Raw genomic sequence first — 27,509 nt, 5'->3', positions numbered from 1 at the left:
AGCAGCAAGAAGCTTTTGCAACCTGAATTGATCTGCCGAAGAGCCTGCCTCAGCTGCACGGCACTATAAAAGACAGGGGTTGGAGCAGTGGAGCAGTCTGGCTGGTGGGGTAGCTGAAGGGTAACAAAGGAAGGAGCTTTTCTTACCCATCATGGGTGACCCAAAGCTCTCTCTCCTGCTGCTCTTGATCACCTATGCCTTTGCACGTAAGTACCTGCACATCTTTTACTCTGATTTTATTTAATTACCTGCTTTCCCTAATGGCTCTCATGTCACTTATCAGAAATACATCAATTACAAGTGCCTACATTTCTGCATACTTCTAAACGCTTCTCACATCCCTGTACTTTGTGTTTAATCAATTTTAACTGAATTTAAGAAACATATCATTCTAAAATGTTTGCTGTAATCTAAACCTGATGTTATTTAAAAAGCATTGTTTAAGAATATCACATTAAAATAAATGAATAAAATAGAGTGATACAATTATCACTTCTAAATGATATAATATTTTATATATAAATGTAATTAGTATGGTATTTATTATTTAGAAATACACAGAATGGATGTTCAATAAATATTGTAATTGTGCTATTTGTTATTTATGTACTGTTAAAACAGAATAGCAGTAGAATACAGTAGACTGACATGATTTTCATGATTAATGTAATATTAAGTTATATTCATATTCATACAATTAAAGATTAGGAGCTTGTAGACTGTTGAAATTATTACCATAATGCTGCATCTTCAAAAGTTATGAAAAACCTTATTCGTGTATTTTATTTTATAGAACAAGATAATGAGAGTACTGATGAACAAAGTCCAACCTGTTTGCGTAAGTAGTTTCAGTGACATACTTCATTTTCATTTAATTAAATATTACTGGATAAAACACTACAGGAATGCTGCTGTGAAAGACCTACAGTAGGAGACCTAATGCATTCAATCACATTTCAACCTGTATGCAAATTTGTCTGAAGAAGTCTGAAAGAAAGCATTGGAATTGAAGACCATTAGAAGGGGATTTTGAAATGCTGGAGGAGATTTTAAGCATTTTGAAATGGAGTGTTTGAACTACAGATTCTTTTCTAGGTATATCATAACAGGGTGTTGTTGACTCAAGAAACTGGCAGAACTATCTGTCCATCAGTAAGGGTTCAAAGTTCTTGTGTACAAGTGATGATTTGGAACTAAAATTGTTTGCCTCAGGTTTATGAAACTTTGGACATACAGAACAATATGGCAATGACGCCCCCATGTGGATCTTTAACTGTACGGTGACCTGATCTAGAGTATTTTTTTATGTAGACGGCGTGACATAAAGGTTTTGGCAAAGTAAATGTTATTAAACTTGTTTTCCATATCATACATTTGGAAACAATGCAAATTACATATAAAAGAAAATCACAAAATAAACTTGAATATGCTTGGATAAGCTTGAATGTGCAATTGTTGTATTGCTCCGACTATAGATATGATTCATTTGCCATATTGAAGCTGCTTATACCTGATTTATTTATCTGTATTTTTAAAAGTTTCAACAAGATTTAAGAACTTGAAGAAATATGTATACCGATACGAAGCAGAAAGTCAAAATGGAGTGACTGGCACAGCAAACCTCAGGAATGGACCAAGAATCACATGCATGGTAGGTCCATTATAGAGATTTTTATATTTTTATTTAATCATATCACAATTATATAATGACATGTAACTGCAAAATGAACTAGAAGCAAATAGAAGCAATACTTTTGTGTTCTGTCTCTTGTAATTTTGTGTAGTACTTCAGGTTCTTTAGATACATAATTTAAGTGATTTTAAATATTTTAAATGTTTTTTTTAGTTTGAAAAAAGAAATAAAATTGCCAATCAAAGGAGCAGCAACATTCCAGCTCCCTCCTCTTCCCACTGTTGTCAATCTAAACCTGTTTTAACCAATTAACTGATTCAACTTTAAAATTTAATTTAGCAAAGTTCAACAAGGTGTGCGTTGAAAACCGTGCTAAGCTACACAATGATCAGCACAATCAGGCCTCATCTGTCTGCAATGTGATTTGTCTCTGTCTCCCCATGTAGGTAGAGCTGGAAGTCCCAAGGACATGTAACTTCATCATGCGAACCACAGACTGCACCCTGAGTGAGGTGAAGCTCATTGATCCTCAGGGAAGGCTGGTGTACAGTCAGAGTCCCAGTGCTGCTGCCTTCAAGTCTGCTATGGAGAAGTAAGACTCAAAATCCTGTGCCACTGCATCCTTCATAAGTCCCATGAACACATGGAATCCAACTGGTCATATGACTAGTTGATGCCTTTCCAAGGAATATGTCTAAGAATATGCCGACTTTTTCCATGACTGAGTAAATACTTAAGATATGTAATTTAATACTATTAAAAGAAGAAGGATATTTTCAAAAAAAAAGTGCCACGATGGATCACAGCAGTGAATGAATGTAGTTATAAAGTATTTATTTGGTAAACGAATGATTTTGGAATTCTATTCATGTTGTTGTACAATGATAATGATTATAATAATGACAAAGTTAATCCAATTCAAGCCACCTGGAGGTTTGTTCACAGTTATAGCAATATGAAAATAGGTACATTGGAATGAGTCAGGTTTAAACTTTCATTGTGTTAACACTCCTCATTCCAACCTTTCCAGAAACATCCTGATGTTCCAAATTGAACATGGAACAAAGGTCACTCTCTTCCCAAAGAGTGAAGAGCCCACCAATATTTTGAATATCAAGAGAGGAATCATTTCAGCCCTCATGGCCCCAGCAGACAACGAGCAGCAGAATGAGGACATGGTAAGCAAAGCTTTGACTAACAGCATCACTTTTAGTTAATGTAATTTTAATTTGAGCATTTTGCTTAATGTAGCTGTCACATCTCATTTTTAATGTCTTCCCAATTTCAGAAGGGTAATCTGTTTTTATTATCAGGCAACTTATAAGAACATAAGAGCAGTTATAAACAAGAGGGGGCCATTTAACACATCTATCCCACTTGAGCATTTTGTTATTGAGGATACTGTATGCTCAGTATCGATCACATCAGAAAACAACAAATGGGTCATCTCCTCTTACCAAACATTGTCCATTTGATGTTTCTGACTTCACTATCTGGGTTTCTGGTATTGAATTGTGTAGAATGCTGGTTAAAAATTGTACCGACAGATACAGATACAAACTACAGATCTGCATTTGTCAAATAGCATTGCACTAATACCAAACTCTGTTATGCATTCCACAAGCAAAAAATATAAATAGTAATACTAAATATAAAACTTTACTTTGACTCCTTTTCAGCAAAGTACAAGAAAAGGCAGGACACTATAATAATATATTCAATGGTGGGTGTTTTTATGAAGTATGTGTGCTGTGCTGTTTAGCAAGTAAATAATAATAAGACAATTGAAGATAGATAGTTGGCTCAGATCATCTTGATTGATATGATTATTAGTAAATATTGGAATAACAATATATGTATATTAGATCTTTCTTACATTTGCTCTTCTATGTTTATGTGCATTTTGTTTCAGCAAACCTTGCATGGTCAATGCAGAAGTGTGGTGACTGCCAACTCAGCCACAGATGTGACTGTCACCAGAGACCTTAGTGAATGTGACCGCTTCCACCCCAAACAAGACTATACAAGCCCACTAGCTCTTATCTCTGGAATGGTAAGGCATTTGACTTTGAGTCAGAATTCTTGTGCCACATTTCTTTCTATGTTTATAAACTACTTAATGGATGTTACTTATTGATTTCATTATAAAAAATATTTTATGATAAACTAATTGACTGTACTTTCCATGCAAAGAAAAACACCAACCAGCAACTGTAAGATGCTGTATGTATGAATGTACAATATACGTACACATGTAACATAATTTGAAAACAAGACAAATAACTGTGAAGTGTACATTTATATGGATTCTGTTTCTGTTTAGGAATCCAATAAACTACTCTTTTTTAGATCAGGTAAAAAAAAACTGTATTTAAAGGATGTTACAGTGCTTTGTGAGAAGCTGAACCAGAGTGTGGGTTGAACTGTATGATCACAGGTTCGAGCCTGGTTCATTAGCCAGCTGTAACCAGGATTGTCCAACTGATCGTACGTACAATTTCCTGCATACAGCAGATCGTATGGTGAAATCTGTCATCCAGGTCTCTCTTGGCTCTTAGCAACAGTGACCCCTCCAGCTGTCTTCTCCAACCGGTTCTAAGCTTCTGGTAATGCGCTGTGCTGCCCATGATGTGTTGAAGGACCAGTGGTTCAAAGTTGATCTAATTCTCCCCAGGGTCACGTGATTAGCTTTTCATAGGCCATTCCAAATTGGGTGGGTCTGTTACAAATGTATTTGACTTTTCCAATCTTAAATAAAAAAGGCATGAAAATGGTATCCAACTGGCATTTATAGCTGGTCATCACACATAAAACTAGAACCATAAATTTGAGGTTATCTGTTAATTACATTTTTTCTTTTTTTGTTTGCAGCATATACCCCTCTCAAATCTGATCAGTAGTAGCCAGACGTGCAATTACCAATTTGATCCTAAAAGAAAACATGTGACTGGAGCTACCTGTATTGAGAAATACATCTTTTTACCATTCTCTCACAAGTAAGTTAAGTCCTAGAAACAAACAGAAAGGATGCTTTCAACAGAGATTACATCTTTGAAATGCTGGTTGCTCTATTCTAGTTCTAAGTTTCTCCAATATTTCTGTCTTCAAAAACAGAAATGAACATGGAATTTCATCACATGTGAAGCAAACGTTGACTCTGAAAGATTCAACCAAGATCAACAACAGAATCTTTGAGCCTTCTGATAGTAAGAATTGAATAATTATTTATACCAACATTCAATGGTTATTTCTTGGGGTTTTTTTATGAAAAGGGACCTTATTCCTTAGGATAATCAAAAAGATTAAAATAATGTTTTCTAAATTGTTTATTATTCATTGATAAAATATAGTATAAAATAAAAGCAGGCAAGTTATCTATGGAGGAAGAGAATTAGAAAAAGGACTGAAATTTTTTTAATTCATTGTAAAATGATCAAGTAATTTAAAGAGTCAACATAATTAGCAGATGATAGTTCTACCTTGAAAAATAAAGTGTAGGCTGAAGAAAATAATTAAATTCTCTTCAAATTCTCAACACAATTTGTATTTTTGAAGAAGGTAAAACTATAACTTTACATTTTTGCTGTGAGGAAGCCTGTCTAATTTGCTCTTTCCCTACAAACTATTACAGAGATACATTTTTATTAGATTAGTTTAATTTTTTAAATATTGTTAATTCTTGTGCTTTGCCCCACATCCCCTAAGATGGTGAAAATAAAGGTTTTAAATATAAAATACCTGTAGGTTTGGAAGAGCAGCAGGGTTGAGTCGGACACTGACTAAGCTGGATGTCCCTGTATCTAGGTAATGCCAGTCCTCGAAGTCTTTTCATGGAGCACTCTGATGACAAATCCCCTGTTCAGAGCAAGGACGCTGTCCTCACAGCCCTCAGAGACCTGAGCAACCTTCCCAAGACACAGCAACGCCAGCAGAGAGCTAGTCTCTTCCAGAAGCTTGTCACTGAGCTGAGAGCTTTAAAAAATGAGACCCTGGGTGCAATGGTGAAGGAAATGGGAGAGATATCAAGGTAAACTATGTAACCTTACTCATAAAACTATTGTGTCAAAAAAGCTGCTGAGGTTTTTGGTGGAGAAATGACAAGGCAGGAATTTCATGAAATTAAGAATTGAGTCACTTACTGTAGGTTTTGCATCATATCAATGTCATGATAATCGTGGTTTGCGCTTTAATTAAATTAAATTCATGTATGTACTGTATGTTGAATTTAATTTTATTCAATTTATTCTGCAGAATTTTAAATTTTCCAACACATGCAGTATTGGCATATTGGCAACATACATATTGGCAAATGTAAAATGTGCTTAATTAAACATGTTGTCCTCTTATTTTGGATCCCAGTGATCAGTGGTTTCCTCCTACAGTCCAAAGATTGGCTTCTGGGAAAACTGGCCCTGGTGTGTGTGTGTGTGTGTGTGTGTGTGTGTGTGTGTGTGTGTGTGTGTGTGTGTGTGTGTGTGTTGTTTCTGTGTGTGGCCTGTGATGCACTGGTGTCCCATCCAGCGTGTGTCCTGACTTGCTTCCATTGCTTTCCGGGAGAGGCCTCATTTCCCTCAGGACCCTGCATTGGATAAAGTGTTAAGAAAATGGATGGATGATTTATTGATATGCTTATGTTTCCAGCATGATCACAATGCAAGCCCTGCCTCAGTGTGGAACCCCAGAGTGCACCAGTGCCATGCTCCAGGTTTTGAGGACATCCGATTCCTCAGGTGTCGCAGTGGACGCAGCCGTTTATGCCCTGGGACTGCTCCCTTCTCCCTGCAGCAAGCGTGTCCGAGAAATGCTCAGCATGGCTCAGCACAGGCAGAGCAGGGCCACGCTCTATGGTCTCAGCAGCAGTGTCAAAAAGTGAGTCATGGTTCTGCTACATCCATTACACAAAGTTAATAACAAAGTTAATAACCATTTAATAACTGGTGCTGTATTCAAACAAGAATTTAGTCATGTCTCTTGGCTTATTGACAATGTAAACTATGTAAAGGTTAGATGCAGCTATACTAAGCTATAGCAAAAATATGTTAGTGTGAACAAAAGAGCAAACTTTTATTTCTTCACCATACATAAGAAGTGCCTACAATAAAGCAAAATTGTAATAAATATACAGCTTAGAAAATGCCTAATATCAGGGTATGAATTACAGAGCAGTGTTTTAAAGCTCTCTTTCTCAGTCTAATTTTAAAATTGTTTTCAATCTTTCTATTAATTCTTTGTAGTTATTTATATGAGTATGTGCCACCAGATGTCGCTGCTTGCAGCTTGTGACAACAATAATAAAAACTTATGGGAAGAATGAGTGCATTATTGTTACGATAAGCATTTTAAACAGTATACTGTAGGTACACAATGAATTTCACATGCCATTTACTGTATGTAAAGACTTACAGTATTTTAAATGTATTTACTCTTTCTAGGTTTTATCAGAATGAAGGCAAAGTAACACCTGAAGTGACAGAAGTGGCGGAATTCATGGCTTTCATGCTTGGCAGTGATTGCTCAGGCGATGAGGACCAAACCTACCTGACTCTGCGGGTGTGTATTCACTTGTTGTTGTACAGTACGTCACTGCACTGGCTCCACTGCCTGTTCGTCATGTTGGCTTCATTTGCAGGAAGACTGAAAGTTAACTACAAAACTAAATTGCATTTTGGTTGAGGGAATATCGAGAATGGTTGTTATTATATGTGAATCGTCATAATGTTGTGTTCTTTTTCTTTTGAAAGGTTTTATTTAAAATGCTTCAAAACAAAAGGAATTTCAATTGTCTTAAGTAAAGGATTTCGGCATTGTGCTGGACTTTAATGTTGGATGTGAGCCGTGTACTGGAAAATAAAACGTTGTTTCGCTTTACAAAAACAAGGACACAACAAGTCAGAAAATAAACCCCAGAACTGACTGCTGGGTCTATGTCTGCCTTAAAAACATGCAAAGCTGAATTTAACTTAAATTCTTGTTTGGTTCCAGGCCATTGGGAACATGGGAGGTGCAATGGAAGCAGCAAGCCCTAAACTGAAATCCACTATTCTCAAGTGTGTTAAACATAAGTCAACCTCACCTGCTGTTCAGCAGGCAGCTATCCAGGCTTTCAGGCAAATGACCATTACTGATGAGGTAAAAGCCTATACCTTTGTTTTGTGCTTCCTTGGTTATTGAATATACTCCAGTGAATGTACCCGTCACTAAAACTAAAAGTGTTTTAGAGATCTTCCTTATTAAAGAAATCATACAACTGAAGAAAAGAACAGGTAATCAGTGCATGCACATTTTTTACTTCAGAAATGTGTTAGTATTTCCCATCCATGCATCTTAAAGTTGATTAACAATTTAAAAAAAATGAGCAAATAAACAAAGCAAATAAAAAAAATATTTCAGGAATTTTATTTTGATGAAATGGGATGAATAGACTCATTTGCAACCATTCTTAAGTACTTTTGGTTATCTTTCAGGTGCGCAGCATTCTTCTTCAGACCCTGCAGGATATGAGTGGGTCTGTTCAGAAGCGAGTGGCTGCCTACCTGATGCTCATGAGAAACCCTTCTCCCTCCGACCTCAACAAACTGACCCGTATACTGGTAAAGGAGAAGAATGAGCAAGTCAGGAGCTTCATTGCCTCCCACATCACCAACATTCTGGATTCCAAGGAGCCCTCTGTCCAGGGGTAAGTGCACTCCACCTCACAAGGCAAAAAACAAGACGATACAAGGCAATCCTGCATCTCCCACTAAATGTTTTTACAGACATTTAAAGTTTAATGTACTGTAGTTTCACTGACTTTGCTTTACCAAGACTTGGTATCCATTGGCACTAGAATGTATACAGCACATGCAAGGAAGAGACTATTGTAGACTGCCCCAGGAAAGGATTAATATTTATGATAAATCCCATGAAATCACAATTCCAGATACTTTTTATGTCTCTAAACAGTCTACCAGTTTAAGTATTTTATATCCACTCACTAATAGATATTCAACCACTCTAGGTTTTCATATCCATACTTATTGTTGCCATCATCAATGTAAAATGCAAACTAGATTTTGCATGTACAGAATAACACTAAAATACTGACCTGACAAAGAATATTTTCTCCAAGCAGCTACCTTTATCCATCTCTAAAGCCCACTTTATCCTTTGAGGTGAAATTATTACATAGTATAACACCAAACAATTTACACACTGTTCACTTAAAATTGTATGCTTATACAGTATCTAAACCCAATTTCTTTTTTTACAACAGACTAAGGGAAAAAATAATAGCTCTCAAAAGCTTTGAAGTACCAGTTGTTGAGGGCTCAAGGAAATTCTCTCGCAACTATAAGATTTCCTCATCTATGCCATTACAAGAGGAACCTCTTGAAGCCAGTATGCAAGGAAACATGATTTTTGATCCAAGTGGCTACATGCCCAGGGAAGTCATGCTGGAGACTACACTTAAAGCCTTTGGATACAACATTGACATGTTCGAGGTACGAGAGATACTTTTGAATATGCCTGCTTTTCTAAAGTGAAGCACAGCAAAAGCACTGTAGCACAAACCAATTTATATTACTCTTCAGGTTTAAATATCCTCTTTGGATTCAATTTGCAAGCACCTTTTTTAAATTCTCTCTTTCCACGCAAAGGTTGGCCTTGAGGGAAATGGATTTGAACCAACCATTGATGCCCTATTTGGAGAGAAGGGGTTTTTCCCAGACAGTGCAATGAAGGCAATGTACTGGGCAGAAAACAAGATGCCTGACAAAGTCAATGAAGTTCTTAAGAACTGGGTTGCACCTCTGAAGAGCGAAAAAGTAAAGAGAGAGGTACAGTATAAGACAAATTCGTCCTCTAATACCCAGATACCCAGCACTTAATGTTTAATTTTCCAAATTTTACCATAATTCTATTTTCATATCTCATAGATCCCAGTGGACATTGTGAAGGAAGTGAGTCGAAACTTTAACAGGCTGATGAAGGATTTGAAATCTCAGAAGTCCCCCGAGGCAATGGCGTACTTGAGGATCATGGAAACTGAACTTGGATACATAAAAGCTAGTGACCTGAAATACGTTGTACAGATGGCTGAGACGCTTGCAACATCCATTTCAACAGTCCCTTCAAAGGTATTGTGTAGTTTAATTCGAATCATAAAATAGATTCTTGGGAGCTACCACATACTGTAGGAAGAATGTTTTCTGAGATAAATGGGATCTGCATATCAGTACACCTACCTAGCGTATTTAAGGTTACATGCATGAACGTTTCTTCATTGCAGGGATTTATTACATCAAAAATATTTGTATTTTTAAAATCCGCAGTAAATACCAACAGATTTGATTTTGCGTGTTTAGTTATACATACTGTAATAATGCGTGATATGTTAACTTGTAGTCAAAATTATTTTTTGACTAATGATAGAAATGTAATGAATAATTGTCTAAACAAATTTCAAAACTGTAAACTTTACATATGTAAAATGAGAAATGAAACTAAAAGCATTTGATGTTTTTAATTCTTCTCAGTATATAAATTAATACTAAGTTCTCAGTACTTTTCATATTTCATTTTAAACTTATTAGCAATATGAAACAACAAATATCTAATTAGCTTTCTATTAACCTGATGCATTAACAGAGTATTTGTGTATTTTTGTTTTAGATTGCCAAATCTCTGCTATCTGGCACAGACAATGAGATTTTTGCTCATTACATTTTCATGGACAATGAATTCTCCCTCCCTACATCTACTGGCTTTCCACTGAAATTCTCATTGTCTGGAGTTTTTGCTCCTGGTGCTAAGGGTGGTCTGAAAATGACACCGGAAATGGTAAATACAAATATGCAGGCTGGGTCTGTTGTTCTATCAACAGATATTGATCTCTAATATCAAAAGGCAGTAACAATTGTGATCAAAAGCTATTCTTTATTTTAAAATGATACAGTCTTGTGAATATGAATTTATGTTCAGTGGTTTACAAAACCTTTGCTCTTTTGTTTTATAGTATGTACATCAGCATTTTACATCGTACATTGGCTAATAAAGTGATCTTATTTTGCACAAATACATTCCTGGTTACATTTCAGTAAACCTAAGGATAAATTAATAACAATACAGCTGACACCTCTGATTTAAAGGAATAGGAGACAAAAGACTTTAAGTGTGTGTAGAACTGATGGGGATATTTCCGAAGTCATTTCTCACAATAATGGTTTTTCACCCACAGAAAGAACTGAGCTTCATGCCATCGGTGGGAGTAGAGTTTGTGACACACATGGGCGTTCATATCCCAGAGTTCACCACAGCCGGTGTGGAGATGCACACCAATATCTACCATGAAAGTGCATTTAATGCTAAACTGACCATGAAAGGAAACCAAGTCAAATTATCCATTCCAGCACCTCAGGGGCCCACCCAGCTCTTCAGTATCAGGTAGGCTTCACATATCACCAACATTAGCTTAGTCTGCTTTCGTTAAAATAAACTTCAGGGCATTGTAACGGAATTGAACCCATGTTTATGTTTACTTTTTGATCATTCTCTCTTTTTTAATTACAGCAACAAACTTCTGTCCGTGTCCTCCACTCAGACTGAGATAGTGCCTCCTCTGGTGGAAAGCAGAACTGACTCTGTAACATGCAGGCCCCTGCTCACTGGTCTGCAGTATTGCACCACTGTTCGTTATTCCAATGCCAGCTCCACAGACTCAGCTCCATACTATCCACTAACCGGAGAAACAAGGTTCGTGGAAACTTGAGATGTCATGCAGGAAATATTTCCTTTTTTATGTGCAAACGTGGAGAGTTCTCATGCTGAATACTTTACACCTGTCATTTACATGTTATAGATTGGTGTAGTTACAGTATTTACAAAGATCTATGATAATAACATGTGGGAATTAAAACCTTCTAAAAAATCTGAGAATGAAAAAATATGCTTTGTGCCACTTATCAAAAAATCAATGACTCATGGCTTGCAATTGCGTCATTCCAAGGAAATGAAACCCCGAAATGACTGTGAAACATTTTGTAGGTTTGCTCTGGAGGTTCAGCCCACAGGAGAAGTCACAGAATACTCTGTAACAGTTGGCTATGAGGTCGCAAGAGAAGGACGTCAAAAAATTGACACTGTTAAAATAATTCTTCAAGCAGAAGGTACGTGTCTCTGTGAAAGCGGAAAAAACTATTTGGTTTTTCTGTTCAACAGTACTGATCTGGTACCTTACATACAGAGCCACAGAGGCATACTTATAATGGATGAGTTCAATGTTTTTTTCTTCCATTATACTGTACTTTTATTGGAACTCAAATGAGGCTAAAAAGATTGAAGAACGCTGCCTTAGCTCATATTACTGTATATAATTCTCAGAGTGTAAACTACTAAAAACTATTAGGGTAAAAAATCTTTTAAAATGTACCTTATGTCTTCTTTGGACCAAGGATCTCAAAGTTCGGAAGCCTCAGTTACACTGAAGTACAACAGAAACAAGATGACCATGAGCAGTGACCTCCAAATACCAGATTATGATATTGAAACCGGGATTAAGCTTGGGGTCAACACAGAAGCCATGGTTAAGGGAAAGAAGACGTATGTTCTCACTGTCGATGTCACAAACAAGAAAGTCCCAGAGTTGTCACTAGTCGGCCATGCAAGGTAATATTTTCTTATGTACAGTATGTCATATATATTGTTAAGCCATTCTTAACACTGTCAATGGCATCTCCCACCACACTTCAGTAGCATAGCTCAAACAGGGAGTTGCATCCTCTTCTCCGTTGTTGCCTGAGTGTTCCAGCCCAAAACACACATTTGTGTGTGTGTGTTAGGGGGAACTGTTGGCACTGATATTTGTTTTTTTGCAGACTTGAGGGAATGAAGGATGGCCTACTTCAGGGCCAGCTGACGATCCCTTCGCTCAAAATTGATGCCATTACGACTGCCACCATTAAGAGCAGCGGTGGACTGACCGTGCAGCTTGACTCATCTGTCAAGATTCCAGAGTCTTCCTCCGCGCAAAGAGCCACCTTCAGATATGGTACTCCTCACGTACCTTGCTCTAAAAATATACTGAGAAGTATTGAAATGCAATAAATGCTATTGGTTCCTATAATTTATTGTGTTTTAATGCCTTGCATTAAATTATAGTGTATAATTATAGTGTGTATATACTGTATATAAAATATGAATTTATAAATAATTTAAAACTTGATCTCCTTAACCTTCCTCGCAAAGAGTTCACCATTCTTCTTTTAAATGTATTCTATTTTACAGAGTGTTAATCTTTTTGATAGAAAAATATGAAGTTTGGATGTGGCTGATAGTTGTCACTTACTGTAAGTACCTTTCTCCCTGTCCTAGATGATAACAAAGTGGAGATTGAATTGAAGTCAGATGTGAACTCAGAGGTTACAAAGTTTCTCCCTGACCCTGAACAGTACCAGAAGTACCTGCATAAGTATGTTGATGACATCCTGGAACAAAAAGTGGCTAAGACTGACATGAAGCTTCGTCACATCGTTTCCAAGTCAATTGAGGTTAGACAACAATGCATCCTTTCTGGTTAAAGATGTGTAGGGTAGAGGTGGAAAAGGTGGTAAAATCAGGATACATTACTTCAACCCTCAGTTCCTTAAATTTGGGTTTGAAGTTTGATACAATCATACTAAAAGTTCATTTCTCTCTATTAACCATATCCCAATATGAAAAACAGTTCGTTCTCAATAATGCAGTCTGGAAATGTAAGAAATCGTTCTTCATGCCTCATTCAGGTTCAGTTTGATATTCAATGCTATTTCCCTTTGGAAGTTCAAGCCCTCCAAACAGACATTTAAATCTCATTTGCTGAAACCTGAGAAATCACAACACAGTGTTTCTCTATACCATGAAAAAAGGTGGACAAAAGGATTTGATTTAACTTCATAAAAGAAATAGTATGTACATATTCTTAGCATTTGTCAATGCCATCTAGGAAACAAGCTTTGAAATGATTCTATGTGCTTCTGAGGGGTTATAGTTTTACAAAATTCAAGGATTTCTATGACTGTTGGTCACTTACATTTAAGGTTAACAGAATGTTAATACGACATGAAAGAATTACTATGCTTCAACAAATTTTGTTTTCTTTTTGAAAATATAATTTGCAAATGATCTCTTTTCAACAGGCAGGAAACATCTGGTTGGATAAAATGGCAAAGGATTTTCCCTACATTGAAAATCTTTGGATCAAGAGAAATATTCCAGAAAACATCCTTTTCTCTTTCCCAGAGAAACTCTACATGAAATCGTAAGTTGGACTGAGTCTACAAATGTACTTTAGAATTTTTCGATATTAAAAAAACAAAGACATTAATAAAATACTTTTTTTGTTATGGGTTGATAAAATGTGTTTTTTTTCAGTCACCATTCTTACTACAGAGACAGTTTAAGACAGGCGGAACCATATTTTGTTGATGTACAAAAATTATAATATAATTTCTCCATTTTGGTGTACAAATACAGTCTATTTTTATTTATGTTTATATCTTGCTTAAATATATAGAATTTCTTGGGATAAACCCATTCCATTAAGCTTCATTTAAATTTAGGATTACCTAACCAGCAGTGACAATTGGCAGAGGGCTGCCTAGGGTAATTTGGGATTAATCATCCAGTTTTCTCAGAGCTGTCTGTAACACAATGCCCCTGGAGACCTTTTGGGAAATTGCAGCCTTGCGCTGCTTATATAAGACAAGAAGCTCGAAGGTGGGCAGGTTGGCGGACTCTGCCTATACTTCCGCACTTTCCCTTGAATGTGAAGTCTGGGGTTCAGTGTCATGAGCTGCAACATGCAAAACATGTAATAGACGATTGGGTGTAACAAAACTAATTGGCAATCTAAATTTATTTTTTTTTAAATCACCTTTACAATTTTACAAAGTTGATTGTATGTGAATTAAAATTGTGTATTAAGAAAGGTAATTTTGTTGATAACTAACATGCATTAAAACCTTAGGCATGGGGTCTTGCTGTTTGCTATTAGGAACTACAGCACTGGCTTTTATGTGCAGTGTATATATTGCACATTTTATAGTGCTTCAAATAGACGGACAGCAGCATAACAAAAATCCCAGCAAAAGACTTCTTTAAGAGCCTGTACTAGAGGACTACCATTAGTGTTAACATTAGTGCAGAATTTTTTTAGATGTTAAAGCAATATAGTTTCTGATCCATTTTCTATGGTCTGAATTTATTTGAGCCTAAGTAGCCAAACAAATTTAATTTTCACTTGCACCACAAGTGCAGTGGTAATGTATATAACACCACTATAAGACATGACTATTATTTGGTTAACTATAACTATGTCTTAAGAAATGTGGTTGCACATCACTAATATGTTTCTTAAGTATATCAGATTTAGTATCAAATGTTTGATACAGAACACTTACTGTATATGGGTTAATTTTTACAAAATAGCAATACATGGTTTTAGTAACCATATTTATAAAAATCATTCTTTTTAAAAATGGAATTGAGTAATCTGAGTAATTATTCCATGTTCTGTTTTTTCTCCCCACAGTGACAGCTTGTTCAGATACCAGTTCAACAAAGATAAGTTTACCATCAATGTTCCACTGCCATTTGGAGGAAAAACTTCTGAGGATTTGAATTTTCCCAAAACTATGTATTCTCCTCCACTAGTTCTGCCAGAATTGGGAATCAATATTCCTACCAGGGAGTTCAACATTCCTTCTTTCAGCATTCCCCAAACATATGAGCTCAGTGTGCCCCTTCTTGGAGTTGCTGAACTATCTACTAGGCTCCAGAGCAACCTCTATAACTGGACAGCTTCCGTAAGTGGTGGAAATCAGACAACAGACACTCATAACTTCATTGCAAAGTATCAAGTCATGGCTGAGTGCCCAGTTGAACTCCTTTCTTACAAAATAGAAGGTAAAGGTATTATTTTATGTTCTCTGCATTTTATTCTGTAATATTATGTAAAATATGTTTCTATTTATATTTGTATCTGTTGTGAATGTGAAACCAGTTATAAAATGGTAATTTCTTATTTTATACACCTTGCTTCAGCAGCTGTTTATTTTACAACAATTTAATAATAAGATTTCTTAATAATTTAATACATATAGATATATTCCTTTAGTGTTGTTTTCATCATGACGTAAATCAGTGATGCGTTTGATAAAGCTCTACTGAATACTGTACATCTTAACATACTTCCAGTGATGTTCAAGTAGTAGCAGTATACTATTGCTGAAAATAATTCTAATTTCATTTTGAAAAACTAAGAAAAAAACAGAAATCCGCCTTATTTGTATATTTTCCATCTAAATGATTTTGATTTTAGATTCACACTTTATTGAAGACAATGATTTGAAGCATGATACTCATTTTTCTGATTTTAAGACAATGTTTTGTTTGTTGTTTTGTTTTTGTGCAGGCACTGGACTGATCCATGTGAATTCTGATGAAATGTTTAGGTGTACAGTCAAAGGATCCTTGCAGCACAAACTCCTTGATGCAAGTTTCAGTTGGTCTGAAGCTGGTACTTTAAATGAGAATCTTAATGCTAGAGCCATGTACACCTTTGATGCCTCCAGCATTTTGGGAATTAAATCATCTTTGATCTACTCATCAGAACTTACTGGTACATTTGACGAATTTAAGACTGATGCAATTGTGAATGGATCAATCAGACTGGGACCACTATACAGCAATGCATGGTACACTGTAACATATGTTATCAATCCAAAGAACTATGAAGCAAATGGAGAATCCTGGCTGAAGCTGGATACGTCCTTCCTTCAGGCCCAGAACAGAATAAAAGGATCCTATGCCAATGAAGAGCTATCTATCACATCCAACACAAATGCACACAATGATGCTCTTAAACACATCGGCGAACTAAGTTATAAGGATGGCAACCTCTTGCTAAAGTCAGACGCAGCTGCAAGGTATCTCAGCAAAACACTGCGCAACACAATGGAACTTGCCCTTTCCAGTCAGGCAGCAACAATCAGAGCGGAATCCCAAGCTGAATATTATAGAAACAGAGTCTATGCTCTTGTTTCTGGTTCTCTGAATGGCCGGGGCCTTGAAATCAATACCGATGGCAGCATCAATGTCGAGACAGGCCGTGGATCTCACAAGGCAACCCTGAGCATCACCCAGGATGGCTTGTCTACAAGTGGCACAACAACACTTCAGTGCAGCCCATTGACATTTGAGAACAACTTCAATGGTGGGATTGGCCGATCTGGTGCTTCCCTTACTCTTAGTGCAAAGGGAGACATTTTGCAAGAAAGAGTAGAGCTCAATGTGGATAGCAAACTTGGATTGTCTGAAGCATACTTAAACACCATATACAAAATCAATATTCTGAATGTGAATGCAGTGAACAGAATGAACCTCAAAATCAACAACAAAGGCCTGGACTTTTCAAATAATATGATAGGATCATATGAGAAAATGAAGACAGAACAAATGCACACACTGAGAATCACTCTATGGACTCTTGCCTTCCGTTCCAAAACCGACAACTTTATTTGTCCTGAAAATTCCTACAAACATGACATTAAGTTTGAAATGGAGCCTTTCATTGTTTCCTTGGACCTGAGCAATAATCTTAAGTTGCTAGATGCTGATATTAACAATGTAGGTCAACTCAAAGTTAAACCTTACCAGATGAAGCTATCGGGAAGCATCAGAGGTGTGATGGGGAATGAGGAACTCAGACACAACTATGAAATCAGTTATGCAGATTTGACAGGTATTGCTAAATACCACACCATTGGCAATATTAAGGAAGCAAAGATAACCCATCATGCTGACATTGAAGTTGCTGGGCTTTCTGCTAAGTTTAGCAGTGAAGCCAGTTTAAAATCAAAATCCCTTCAATTTGAAAGCTCAATTCGCTCTCTAGCCATGCCTTTTACTCTCTCTGTTGATTCCCTTGTTAATGCTAATGGAGAACTTGACTTCTATGGGAAACACAGTGGCCAGCTCTTCAGTAAATTCCTAATGAAAGCAGAGCCCCTAGCCTTTACATATTCACATGATTACAGAGGATCAACCACTCATCAGCTGGACAGCAAAACACCTGTTGAAACACTTCTTGAAAACAAGCTGGTTGGTCTACTGACCCCATCGGGACAATCTGGAAACTGGAAGCTCAAAACAAAGCTCAACGAGAATGTATACAACCATGATATGCAAGCTTACAACAATGCTGAGATGATTGGTGTTGAACTTTCAGGTCAGGTGCTCACAGACTATTTTAGGAAACTAACTGACTCTTCTAGACTGTCTCGAGATGTTTCTAACCAGGTAGAAGAGTTCAGTATTTCAGGCTTTCTCAAATATGACAAAAACAAGGATATGCATATCATTCAGCTACCTTTTGTAGAAAGCCTACCTGCATTAATTGAACAAATAAAAGACACCCTAGTAGTTACGCTTGAGTCCTTGCAAAATTTTCTTAGAAGTCTTGATATAAATGACTTCATTCGCAAACACAAGGCACGTTTAGATAAATTGCCACAACAAGTGAATGACTACATGAAGACAATGGATTTGGAAAACAAGGTGGCTGAAGCCAAAAGGAAGGTGGTTGCGTTCACAAAGGAGTATACTGTTAGTCTGGAAGACCTGGAAGGAGCCCTTGACAGACTCAGAGAACTCAATGAAAAAGCTCTAGTTGAACTGCAAAAGCAATTTAACAGTATCCTGAGTAATCTGAAAAATGCTTATGAAAAGGCTAATGTGGAAGAATTCATTGCAGATGTGCTGAGGTATATTTTAAATGAATTGGAAGCAATTGACAAGAAGTATGAAATCACCAAAACTGCTTTAAAGACAGTTAGAGGAATGGAAGAAATCATTCAGAAGTATGATCTGAAGAAACTAAAGGAAAGTGGTGCAGCCTGGTTGCAGGACCTAGATTCTAGATATGAAATAAAAGCACAAATCCTAAAGCAGTTAAATGACCTTAAAAGCCAAATTCAGAGCTTTGATGTCCAGAAGTTTAGTGATACCCTCACAGATAAAATTAAGTCTATAAATATTCAAGAATCCCTGAACAAACTAAAAGCTAATATCCCTACTGAAGAAATTGCAAAAGTTTTAGATGCCATCAGAGACTTGATCCTAAATTGGATAGAGGACTATGAAATAACAGAAAAGATAAACAGTGCCTATGCAACACTGAAAGAGTTACTTGTAAAGTATGAAGTTGACAAGAAGGTGTATGTTCTGATGGATCAAGCAGTGCTACTGACTAAGCGGTATAAAATTAAAGAAACCGTACAATCAGCTGTAAATACTCTTAAAAGCATTGATGTTACAGCCTACACAGATAAAGCTCTACAAAAGCTGGATGACACAATTGGACAACTAAAAGAACTTGACTATAAGGAAGTGATTAACCAGCTGAATCAGTACATTGACTTTCTTCTACAAAAACTGAAGTCATTTAACTACAATGAATTTGTTGATGATGCCAATAAAAAAATCAGTGAAATGACAAAGTACATAAATGATCAGATTCAAGCATTTGAGATACCACAGAAAATTGAAGCTTTGCAGCAATATATAAGGGGAATACAAGGTGCTGCTGTATTTTATTTAGAACAATTAAGAGACACAAAAGTTGCAGAGGTTCTAAAGTGGATTCAAGACTTGGTTGATTCCACAGCCTTGTCTGAATTTAAAAAACGGGTTCAGGACAACCTGATGGACCTGAGACAAAGGATCAGCACAATGGACATTAAAAAGGAAATCCAACTGTATTTGCAGAGGGCAAGTGAATTCTACACTAACATGGTCAAATACATCACAGATCAATGGAGCAAAGTTTACCAAGAGATCAACAACCTAGCAGTACAATATGATGCTAAAGAAATTGTGGACACATTAAATGAAGCCCTGGAAAATGGATATGTTTTTCCTGAATATAGGATTGGTACAATCAGAATCCCATCTTTTGAACTAAGTCTGCGAGCACTGAGGAAGGCAGAGTTTGAAACACCTGAATTTACAGTTCCTCTAACAAATCTGGAAGTCCCATCAGTAAAAATCAACCTGAAAAAATTGCAAGAAATTCGCATACCAACCCGGTTTACAACTCCAGAGATTACCATCCTCAACGAATTCACCATTCCATCCATAACCATTGACTTCAACGAAATCAAGCGAGGAATTATTTCAGTAGTAGACCGAATTCGAAATTTTGAAATCCAGCTCCCAGATCCTGACATCTATTTCAGGGATTTGAAAATTGCCTATCTCTCTGATCTACCTGATCTAACATTCCCAGAGATAACTCTTTCTGAAATTAGATTCCCTGAATTTAGTATTCCAAAGCTTAATTTGGAAAACTTTGAAATGTCTATGCTTCAGATTCCAGAATATAAATTGCCACGCATACCTCATGAAGTCAGTGTCCCCACATTTGGCAAGCTCTCTGGTGAGTTTAAAATAAAATCTCCCTTCTACAACCTGGTAACAACTGCTGAATTTCAGAATGCTACAAGCAACCAGAAAAATCCTCAATTCACAGCATCTGTTATCTCCCAGGCTACATCTACAGTAGAATATCTTGCTTATACTTTGGATATCACTGCACGTCTCTCATCTCAAAGAATGAAGACTCTACAATTAAGTGAGAGTGTTAAGTTAAACCACAATGCTTTCTCGCTTAACCATCAAGGTGATTTAATATTCTCTGGCTCCTCAGTTCAGGGAACAAGTAAGACTACTGGAAAAGCCAGCACAGAAATTTACACTGCTGAACTCGTTAATAACATACGTGTCTCCTTAGAGAGTGGAGTTTCAGCAAGTATGGACACTACATACAATCACAACATGAATATCCCTGCAGCTGATATTTCAAGTCAGGCAACTGTGGCACAAAATGTTAACACTCGTCTGGAATCTGGAACTGTTTCAGTAACAGTCAGAAATACAGGAAGTGCAAAGTGGTCCATTCAAGATTACGTTGATGATGGCACTCACAAAAGCGACCTTCAGTTCAGCATCAATGTCAACACTGCTAAACTAACCTTTACAGCTGAAACAAATAGCAAAGCCTTGAAGATGAAACAAAATATTGAAGCTGAATCTGTCATCTTCAGCCATGCGACTCTAGACATTCGAGCTGAAACAGAAACGCCCTTCATCAAAAGCAGTGTTCTGCTTGTGAATGGAAAAGCTCATGTATCAGACATGAAAATAGAACTGGTGGCTACCCATGACAGTGATCTCACTGGCAGAATCAGTGGAACAATAGCTAATTCCATAAATTTTTTGGCCCATCCATTTGAAATCGTCCTGAACTCCAAAAACAAAGGGAATATGAAGATAAGTTTCCCACTGAAACTTACTGGAAAGATTGAGCTCTTGAATGGCTATGCACTGACTCTAAATTCTGGAGTTCAGCAGGTGAGCTGGCAGGCTGGAGCCCGGTTCAACCAGTATAAGTATTCCCACAATTTCACACTGGGAAACAACGAGAATGACATTGGGGTTTACGCAACAATGAATGGTGAAGCCAATCTGGACTTTTTAAATGTCCCTATTACAACCCCTGAAATTCCTGTGCCATACACCTCAATTAAAATTCCTTCAGTAAAGGAAATGTCTTTGTGGGAAAAAAGTGGCCTTAAGGAACTCTTGCGGACAACTCGACAGTCATTTGACTTGAATTTTAAGGTTCAGTATCAAAAAAACCCAGACATGCATGCCTTTTCTATTGACCTGGAGCCAATATACAAAACTATAAATGATAATATCAAATTACTTAATCAGAACTTTGAATATGGAAGAGATAATGCAGTCATCCTTCTCACAAACTCCTACAACAAAGCCAAAGAGCAGTATGACAAATTTAAAATCGATACTTCAATCAACAAACTACCAAGAACATTCAGGATTCCTGGATATACTGTGCCAATATTGAATATAGAGGTCTCTCCATTCACAGCAGAATTGCCTGCATTTAGTTTTGTTATACCCAAAGAAGTCAGTACGCCTAGCTTTAGAGTACCAATGGTTGGTTTCTCAGTTCCAACATATACTCTAGTGCTTCCCTCATTGGAGTTGCCAGTTCTTCATGTGCCATCTACACTCCGCAAGCTCACTCTTCCTAAGTTCAAATTGCCCAGCATGCAAAATAACATCCTGATTCCTGCTATGGGAAACATAACCTATGATTTTTCACTGAAATCTACTGTGATCACTCTCAATGCAAATGCCGGGCTATACAATCAAACTGACATAGTAGCCCGGTTTGGTGCTTCTTCGACTTCAGTATTCGAAGTTCTTAAATTCAAGTTTGATGGGACAACAAGCCTGACAAGAAAGAGAGGTTTGAAACTGGCCACTGCCTTATCTTTAGAACATGTGAACATTGAGGGATCTCATGACAGCACTGTGAGTCTCACAAAGAAGAGCATGGATGCCTCTGTGACAACAAATGCCAAAGTCAGCTTACCAGTTCTTAATATGGAATTTAGTCAGGAGCTACTTGGAAACAGCAAGTCTAAACCCAATGTAGCCTCAAATATCAAACTGAAGTATAATTTCAATCTTCCCCTTATTGAGACAACTGGAAAGGGAACTGTTGAACAAAACATTGCTCTTGAAGGACTCACATCATACTTCTCTATGGAAACATCAACCAAAGGAAAGATTGATGGAACTACAGTGAAAAATCACAAGTTTTCTGGAACCATCAGTAATGAAGCAAATGTCTATCTCAATGCCAATGGACTTCGGTCAACGATGAAAACTGATGCAAATTCAAAGGTAGATGCCAAACGAATCAGGGTGTGGAATTTTGAACTAAATGAGAACTCAGCTCTGGAAGCATCTCCACGCCGTGTTTATGCAATGTTTAACTACACCAGCAACAATGAGGCCGTCACCAAGTCATTCAACACTAAGGGCAGACAAACAGCCAAAGCGACACTGGACTTGGTTCCATCAATGTTGACAGCAGACCTTCAGATTGATGTGTCACAGCCAAGCAGTCTTTCTGAACAAGCAAGCATCTTTGAATCCCTAGCACTCAGTATCAGCTCTGAGAAGCAGCAGTTTACCTGGAGTGGAAAAAGGCAGATATCCTCAAATATCCTTGCTAATGATCTGCTTTTGTCAAACGATGAGCCTGAGGTGCGCTTAGATGTAAGTGGATCTTTGCAAGGACATGTGTCTTTCCTGAAGCAGGTGATACTACCAGTGTATGATAAGAGCTTATGGGATGTTCTGAAGTTTGATGTAACAACAAATGAAGAAAATCTGCAGTTTCTGAACTCTTCCACCTCCATTGTATACACCAAGAACAAAGATGGATATTTTTTCCCCTTGCCTGTACAAGTGCTAACTGATGGTGTTACAATCAACATTCCAGAAATAACATTAGCAGTACCTGAATGGGTTAAGAATCTTCCACAAAAAATACAAGAAATTGACATTCCAATTGAGAATTTCAACATTCCTGACAAAGTTTCCATCCCTTCTGTTATCAATACACCAGCTTTTAACGTTCCCTTGACAACTCTGCGGGTACCATCATATACCATTGACTTCAAAAAGATTGAAATTCCCAAAAGGATCCGCACACTACCGTTTGACCTGACACTGCCCCATTTGCCAAACGTGAAGTTTCCGAAACTCAACATTGGAACAGACTATCTTAATAAGGTGAAATCCAAACTTCCTCACTTTTCAGTTAAAGTTCCTGAATTTGATATCACTATCTCATCCTTCACTCTTCCAAAAACCTTCACAGTTGGCAAAAATACCATCCACCTGGATAGTATTGTGAATAAGATTTCCAACTTTGATCTGCCAACCATCACAATTCCGGAGCAAAAAATTGAGATTCCAGAACTGTCACTCAGTCTTCCTGCTGGAGTTTTCATTCCATATTTTGGTGCCCTTTCTGCTACCGTTAAAGTTGCATCACCAATTTACAATGTATCATGGACCACAAGCCTGGAAAACAAGTCCCCTTCCTTGGTGTCATCAGTCCGTTCCTCTTGCAGTTCAACACTGGTGTTCCTGGAGTATGACTTAGAAGGTAAAGCACTATTTAAAAAATTATCCATAGATAAATAGAATAAATAGATCAATAATCTTTTGATTTGCTTTTGCTTCTTTATTTTGCAATGTTTCTGTAAAAAATATATAGAACTAATCCATTTTATTATTTTTTATTCTTTTTTAGAAACATGTTTAGAAAAATATTTATTTTATCATGTGCATTAAGTTTGAAATGTTTTTTAATGTTGATAGTGTGGTAAATAAAAGTAAAAATCTTTATTTCAAGAATGTTAGCATTTATGATTCAGTAAGTGTTGATCCATTACAGGGAGTGCAACAGCAACTTACCAAGATGGAGCTTTAAGCCTGAATGGAAAATCCAGCTTCTCACACAGTGACCTCAGCATTGATATGAAACATGAGTACACCCAGAATCAAAGGTAGTGTGTTTTAACTGAAGTTCTTTTTAATATTTACTGTACTGTTGTTTTACATGTTCTTTTCAGTTTTTTGTGTCTCCTGGAGAAATGAATACACAGTTGATAAGGCTTTCAGTTGAACTTTTAGTGTCTAAAATATGGGTCAGAAGCCACAGCCATGGGAGTTCAATGTAATAAAAACGGTCTTCATTATAAAGTCCCTGATGAAAGTCTGAAACTAAAGTATATTTTAAACAACTGAAAACCTTCCAACAGAAGTTTTAATCAATGTTTCCCATACAACATACTGTACATACTGCATAATCAACTGTTCATGTTGCTTATTGATACAAAACAAGTACCACCGATGGTGTATATTTTTGGTAGCAGGGTTTCAATTTCTGTTATTTGCTGTCGATAAGGATTCTTCCTTCAGTGCATATGCACAACCTATTTTTTAGTCTCCTTCCCTCTCCCTCTCTCAGTTGATCCTCTATAATGTAGCTGAATAAACAGATACCCTCTGGTGGATAGCCTAAGAAATTGCTTATAATAAGCAACAAATGAAAAACGCTATTATGTATATGAATTGTATTCTGTTCTTTGTGTTTTTCAGAATGAAAAGAGAAGCTTCTCCAGATGGAAGGTACAGTACATATTTTAATTAGAACAAAAAACAGAATGATAAATTCTTGACTTTAGTCCTTGGTATGCAGCAAAAATAAATTCTTGCTATTATCAGATTTACGTTTGAAGAAAAGAATGAATTAAGTCACAAATTCAATTTTCCATATGCTGTATATGCTGTAACATGTGACCATTGTCATAGGGTCCTTCATTAATAAGCTCACTGGCTTTTCTTTCAAGATAAACAGAGAAAAAGAGAAACATCAGTGAAGTTTCAAAGCATCAGAAAAAATACTTTTGAGAGGAAATACAATCAACCTCCTAATTATTATTTTTTTAATCTTACTTTTAATGTTGACATATAACATTTGTGTATTTTCCTCTTCACTGCTTTTATTTTCAAACCACTTGTCTTGATTTTCAGGGGAACCCATCATACTTTAAATGTTGACATCACCAGTCCAGCATTTGCAGATGTTAGCTTAAGATACACAGGGCGTAATGATGAAATCACTGCTTCCATTTCTTCAACATCTGCTGGTTTCCTTGGGCTACTTTTGGAAAAGAAAAGCCCAGAACTATTGCATGGAAGGCTGTATAGCCGATACCCAGTAAGTAACATTTTTGAAATTCAAATTGTTACTTGATGGATAACTTCAATGTGTCTGTTTAATTTTAATTGCAATGTACACAATGATTTAAAAAAGGAACCTTAGGATTTATCTAGCTACTTTACTCACAACTATTAATAGCTCATAGGTGTAAATAAAGATAAGCCTGCCAAAAGATATATATTTTGATAAAATGTATATTTCCATTCAGATACAATGTACTGTATATACTATACACAGAGAAGATAAAAACATAGATTTGTTGTATTGGAATATTGGTACTAATTGCCTTTAATTTCAATTTCACAGTCCTCTCCTGAAAAAGATGTAAACATTCTGGATACTGAAGTGTCCCTGCGTAATCATGAAATGCTTCAATTTCAAGCCACCTGGAATGGGAATATTCTTTATGAAATGCTGACTGGACTGAGGGAAAAAGTGCCCAAAATGATGTCTGCTGTGTACAAGTGCATTGACAAATACCACCGTAATCTCTTTGGAGTCGAAATCAGTGTGTGTGCACAGAATCTGAGGAAAGCAGTTTCAAATGTCATTGAAACATCCTATAGAGAGCTTCCCAAGACATTTGAACAAATTGGGGATGAGACCAAGAAGTTATATAAAAGGGCAGCTGACAGCCTGGGTAGTGCAGATCTCCAGAACTTGAGCAGCAAGTTCTATGACAGTACAAAAAACGTATTGAGACAATATCAAAAGAAGGTAAAAGAACTGCTTGACGCTGCCATCAAATTCTTAAAGGAGACTAAATTCCAGTTGCCTGGATTCGAAGAGCGATTTACAGGCCATGAGCTCTACCTTCAAGCCACTCAGTCTGTCATCTATATGATTGACCAGATAATTCAACAAGTAGATGACTTCATGGAAAGATATATAAGTGCTTTGGTAAACTACATCAAAAGTATTGAATTCAAGGTGCCCGGTACTGACCAAACTGTATCTGGAAAGGAAGTATTGAAAAAAATTAAAATTGGTTTAAGAGCAATCCAGAATAAAGCAATAGAAACTATGAAGAGCCTTCAGAAGGTAAGCCTTGAGAAGATACTTCAGGAATTACAAGATTTTCTCCAGACTTGCTCCCAGAAAGTTGAAGAAATTATCAGCACTTTGAAGTCCCAGAATTTTGAAGAAATCAGAACCAAGATTGGGGAGATTTACTCTGATGCCATGAATTCACCCACTGCAGAGAAAATCAAAGATGACTTAACATACATTTTAAAGAGTGCAGTACATGTATATAGATTGTCAGAGGATATGCTCAATATAATTGTGAAACACCTGGAGAAAGCCAGTCTTTATGTGAAGTCCCTCCGAGAAGAGTATCTGGATGCTAACATGGTTGGATGGACTGTCCGGTACTATGAAATTGAAGAAAAGATAATTGACTTAATCAAGAGGGTTTTTGTATATGTGAAAGAGGTGAAAGAAATAATTGACACAAATGGATCTGAGTATTTTAACTATGTTGATGATCTGGTTTTCAATGTAGAAGGTAAAGGCCAGGAGATGGTGTCATACCTGGTAAATAGAGCTCAAGATCAAATGCGTGAATTGTCTACCAGTGCCAAAAGAGCTGCCAATGAATACAAAGATCTTGCCAAAGTCCAAATCCAGAATGCTTTTGACAAAATGTCTCTTGACAACCTGTCATCTGAAATTCAAAAAATCATAGATTTTATGATTCAAAAGTATTCTTCAATTTACAATGACATTTTAAACCTTCTTCAGGAGCTTTCCAGGAACATGCGACCTTACATGCAAGTCAGTGATTCGGAGCTTAATGTCAATGTACCTCTTCCATTCCTCTGGGAATCCTTTGACGAATTACCAAAGCGCAGGGATCAGTGAGCACATTAAACACAACCATCTATATGGGGAAAGCTGCTCAATGAAATTGATGGTCTGATTCAGAACAAGAAGGACATTTGTTATAAACTCATAAATCCTTGTATTTAAATGTGTTATACAAACTGCATCATGTAAAAGCTGTTTTATCTTCATTCTTTTTTTGTAAATTAAATGTTGTAATTTTTTAGGTTATTTCAGGTTTGCTAAAAAGTTCAAATAAATAGCAATTCTTTATTAAATCTTTGTTCCCTTTATGTCTTCCCTACTTATTATGAAGTGATCTTAAACTCAATAATGGGCAATAATAAAGAAAATATTCACAGC

The 27,509-nt window shown here is 36.7% G+C and overlaps 1 protein-coding gene across 1 annotated transcript; it reads left to right on the top strand.

Moving 5' to 3' along the window:
- Positions 1 to 49: 49 nt before the first annotated feature.
- apoba (apolipoprotein Ba) lies at positions 50 to 27,509 on the top strand. Its single transcript, XM_088626118.1, has 30 exons — positions 50 to 206; positions 794 to 838; positions 1,539 to 1,655; positions 2,084 to 2,225; positions 2,664 to 2,811; positions 3,546 to 3,686; positions 4,505 to 4,629; positions 4,748 to 4,839; positions 5,438 to 5,660; positions 6,275 to 6,502; positions 7,066 to 7,183; positions 7,616 to 7,762; positions 8,098 to 8,309; positions 8,886 to 9,114; positions 9,271 to 9,450; positions 9,550 to 9,750; positions 10,286 to 10,453; positions 10,851 to 11,056; positions 11,183 to 11,365; positions 11,657 to 11,778; positions 12,064 to 12,277; positions 12,487 to 12,659; positions 12,983 to 13,158; positions 13,786 to 13,907; positions 15,180 to 15,553; positions 16,062 to 23,699; positions 23,991 to 24,102; positions 24,698 to 24,727; positions 25,133 to 25,319; positions 25,629 to 27,509. The coding sequence occupies exons 1-30, from the start codon at positions 152 to 154 to the stop codon at positions 27,183 to 27,185; spliced, it is 13,665 nt and encodes a 4,554-aa protein (XP_088482244.1). The 5' UTR covers positions 50 to 151; the 3' UTR covers positions 27,186 to 27,509.

The sequence above is a fragment of the Lepisosteus platostomus genome, chromosome 3 (assembly GCF_059453375.1).
Source record: "Lepisosteus platostomus isolate fLepPlt1 chromosome 3, fLepPlt1.hap1, whole genome shotgun sequence".
NCBI classification, from domain to species: domain Eukaryota; kingdom Metazoa; phylum Chordata; class Actinopteri; order Semionotiformes; family Lepisosteidae; genus Lepisosteus; species Lepisosteus platostomus.
The sequence above is the reverse complement of the archived record's forward strand: the minus strand, read 5'-3'. Positions and strand labels throughout refer to the sequence as shown.

Bases quoted from the DNA above. Each gene is read 5' to 3' on its own strand.
- apoba (XM_088626118.1), top strand. From the start codon at position 152: ATGGGTGACCCAAAGCTCTCTCTCCTGCTGCTCTTGATCACCTATGCC. The intron at 5,661-6,274 runs GTAAACTATGTA...TTATGTTTCCAG, and splicing joins GAAATGGGAGAGATATCAAG to CATGATCACAATGCAAGCCC. The intron at 9,451-9,549 runs GTACAGTATAAG...CATATCTCATAG, and splicing joins GCGAAAAAGTAAAGAGAGAG to ATCCCAGTGGACATTGTGAA.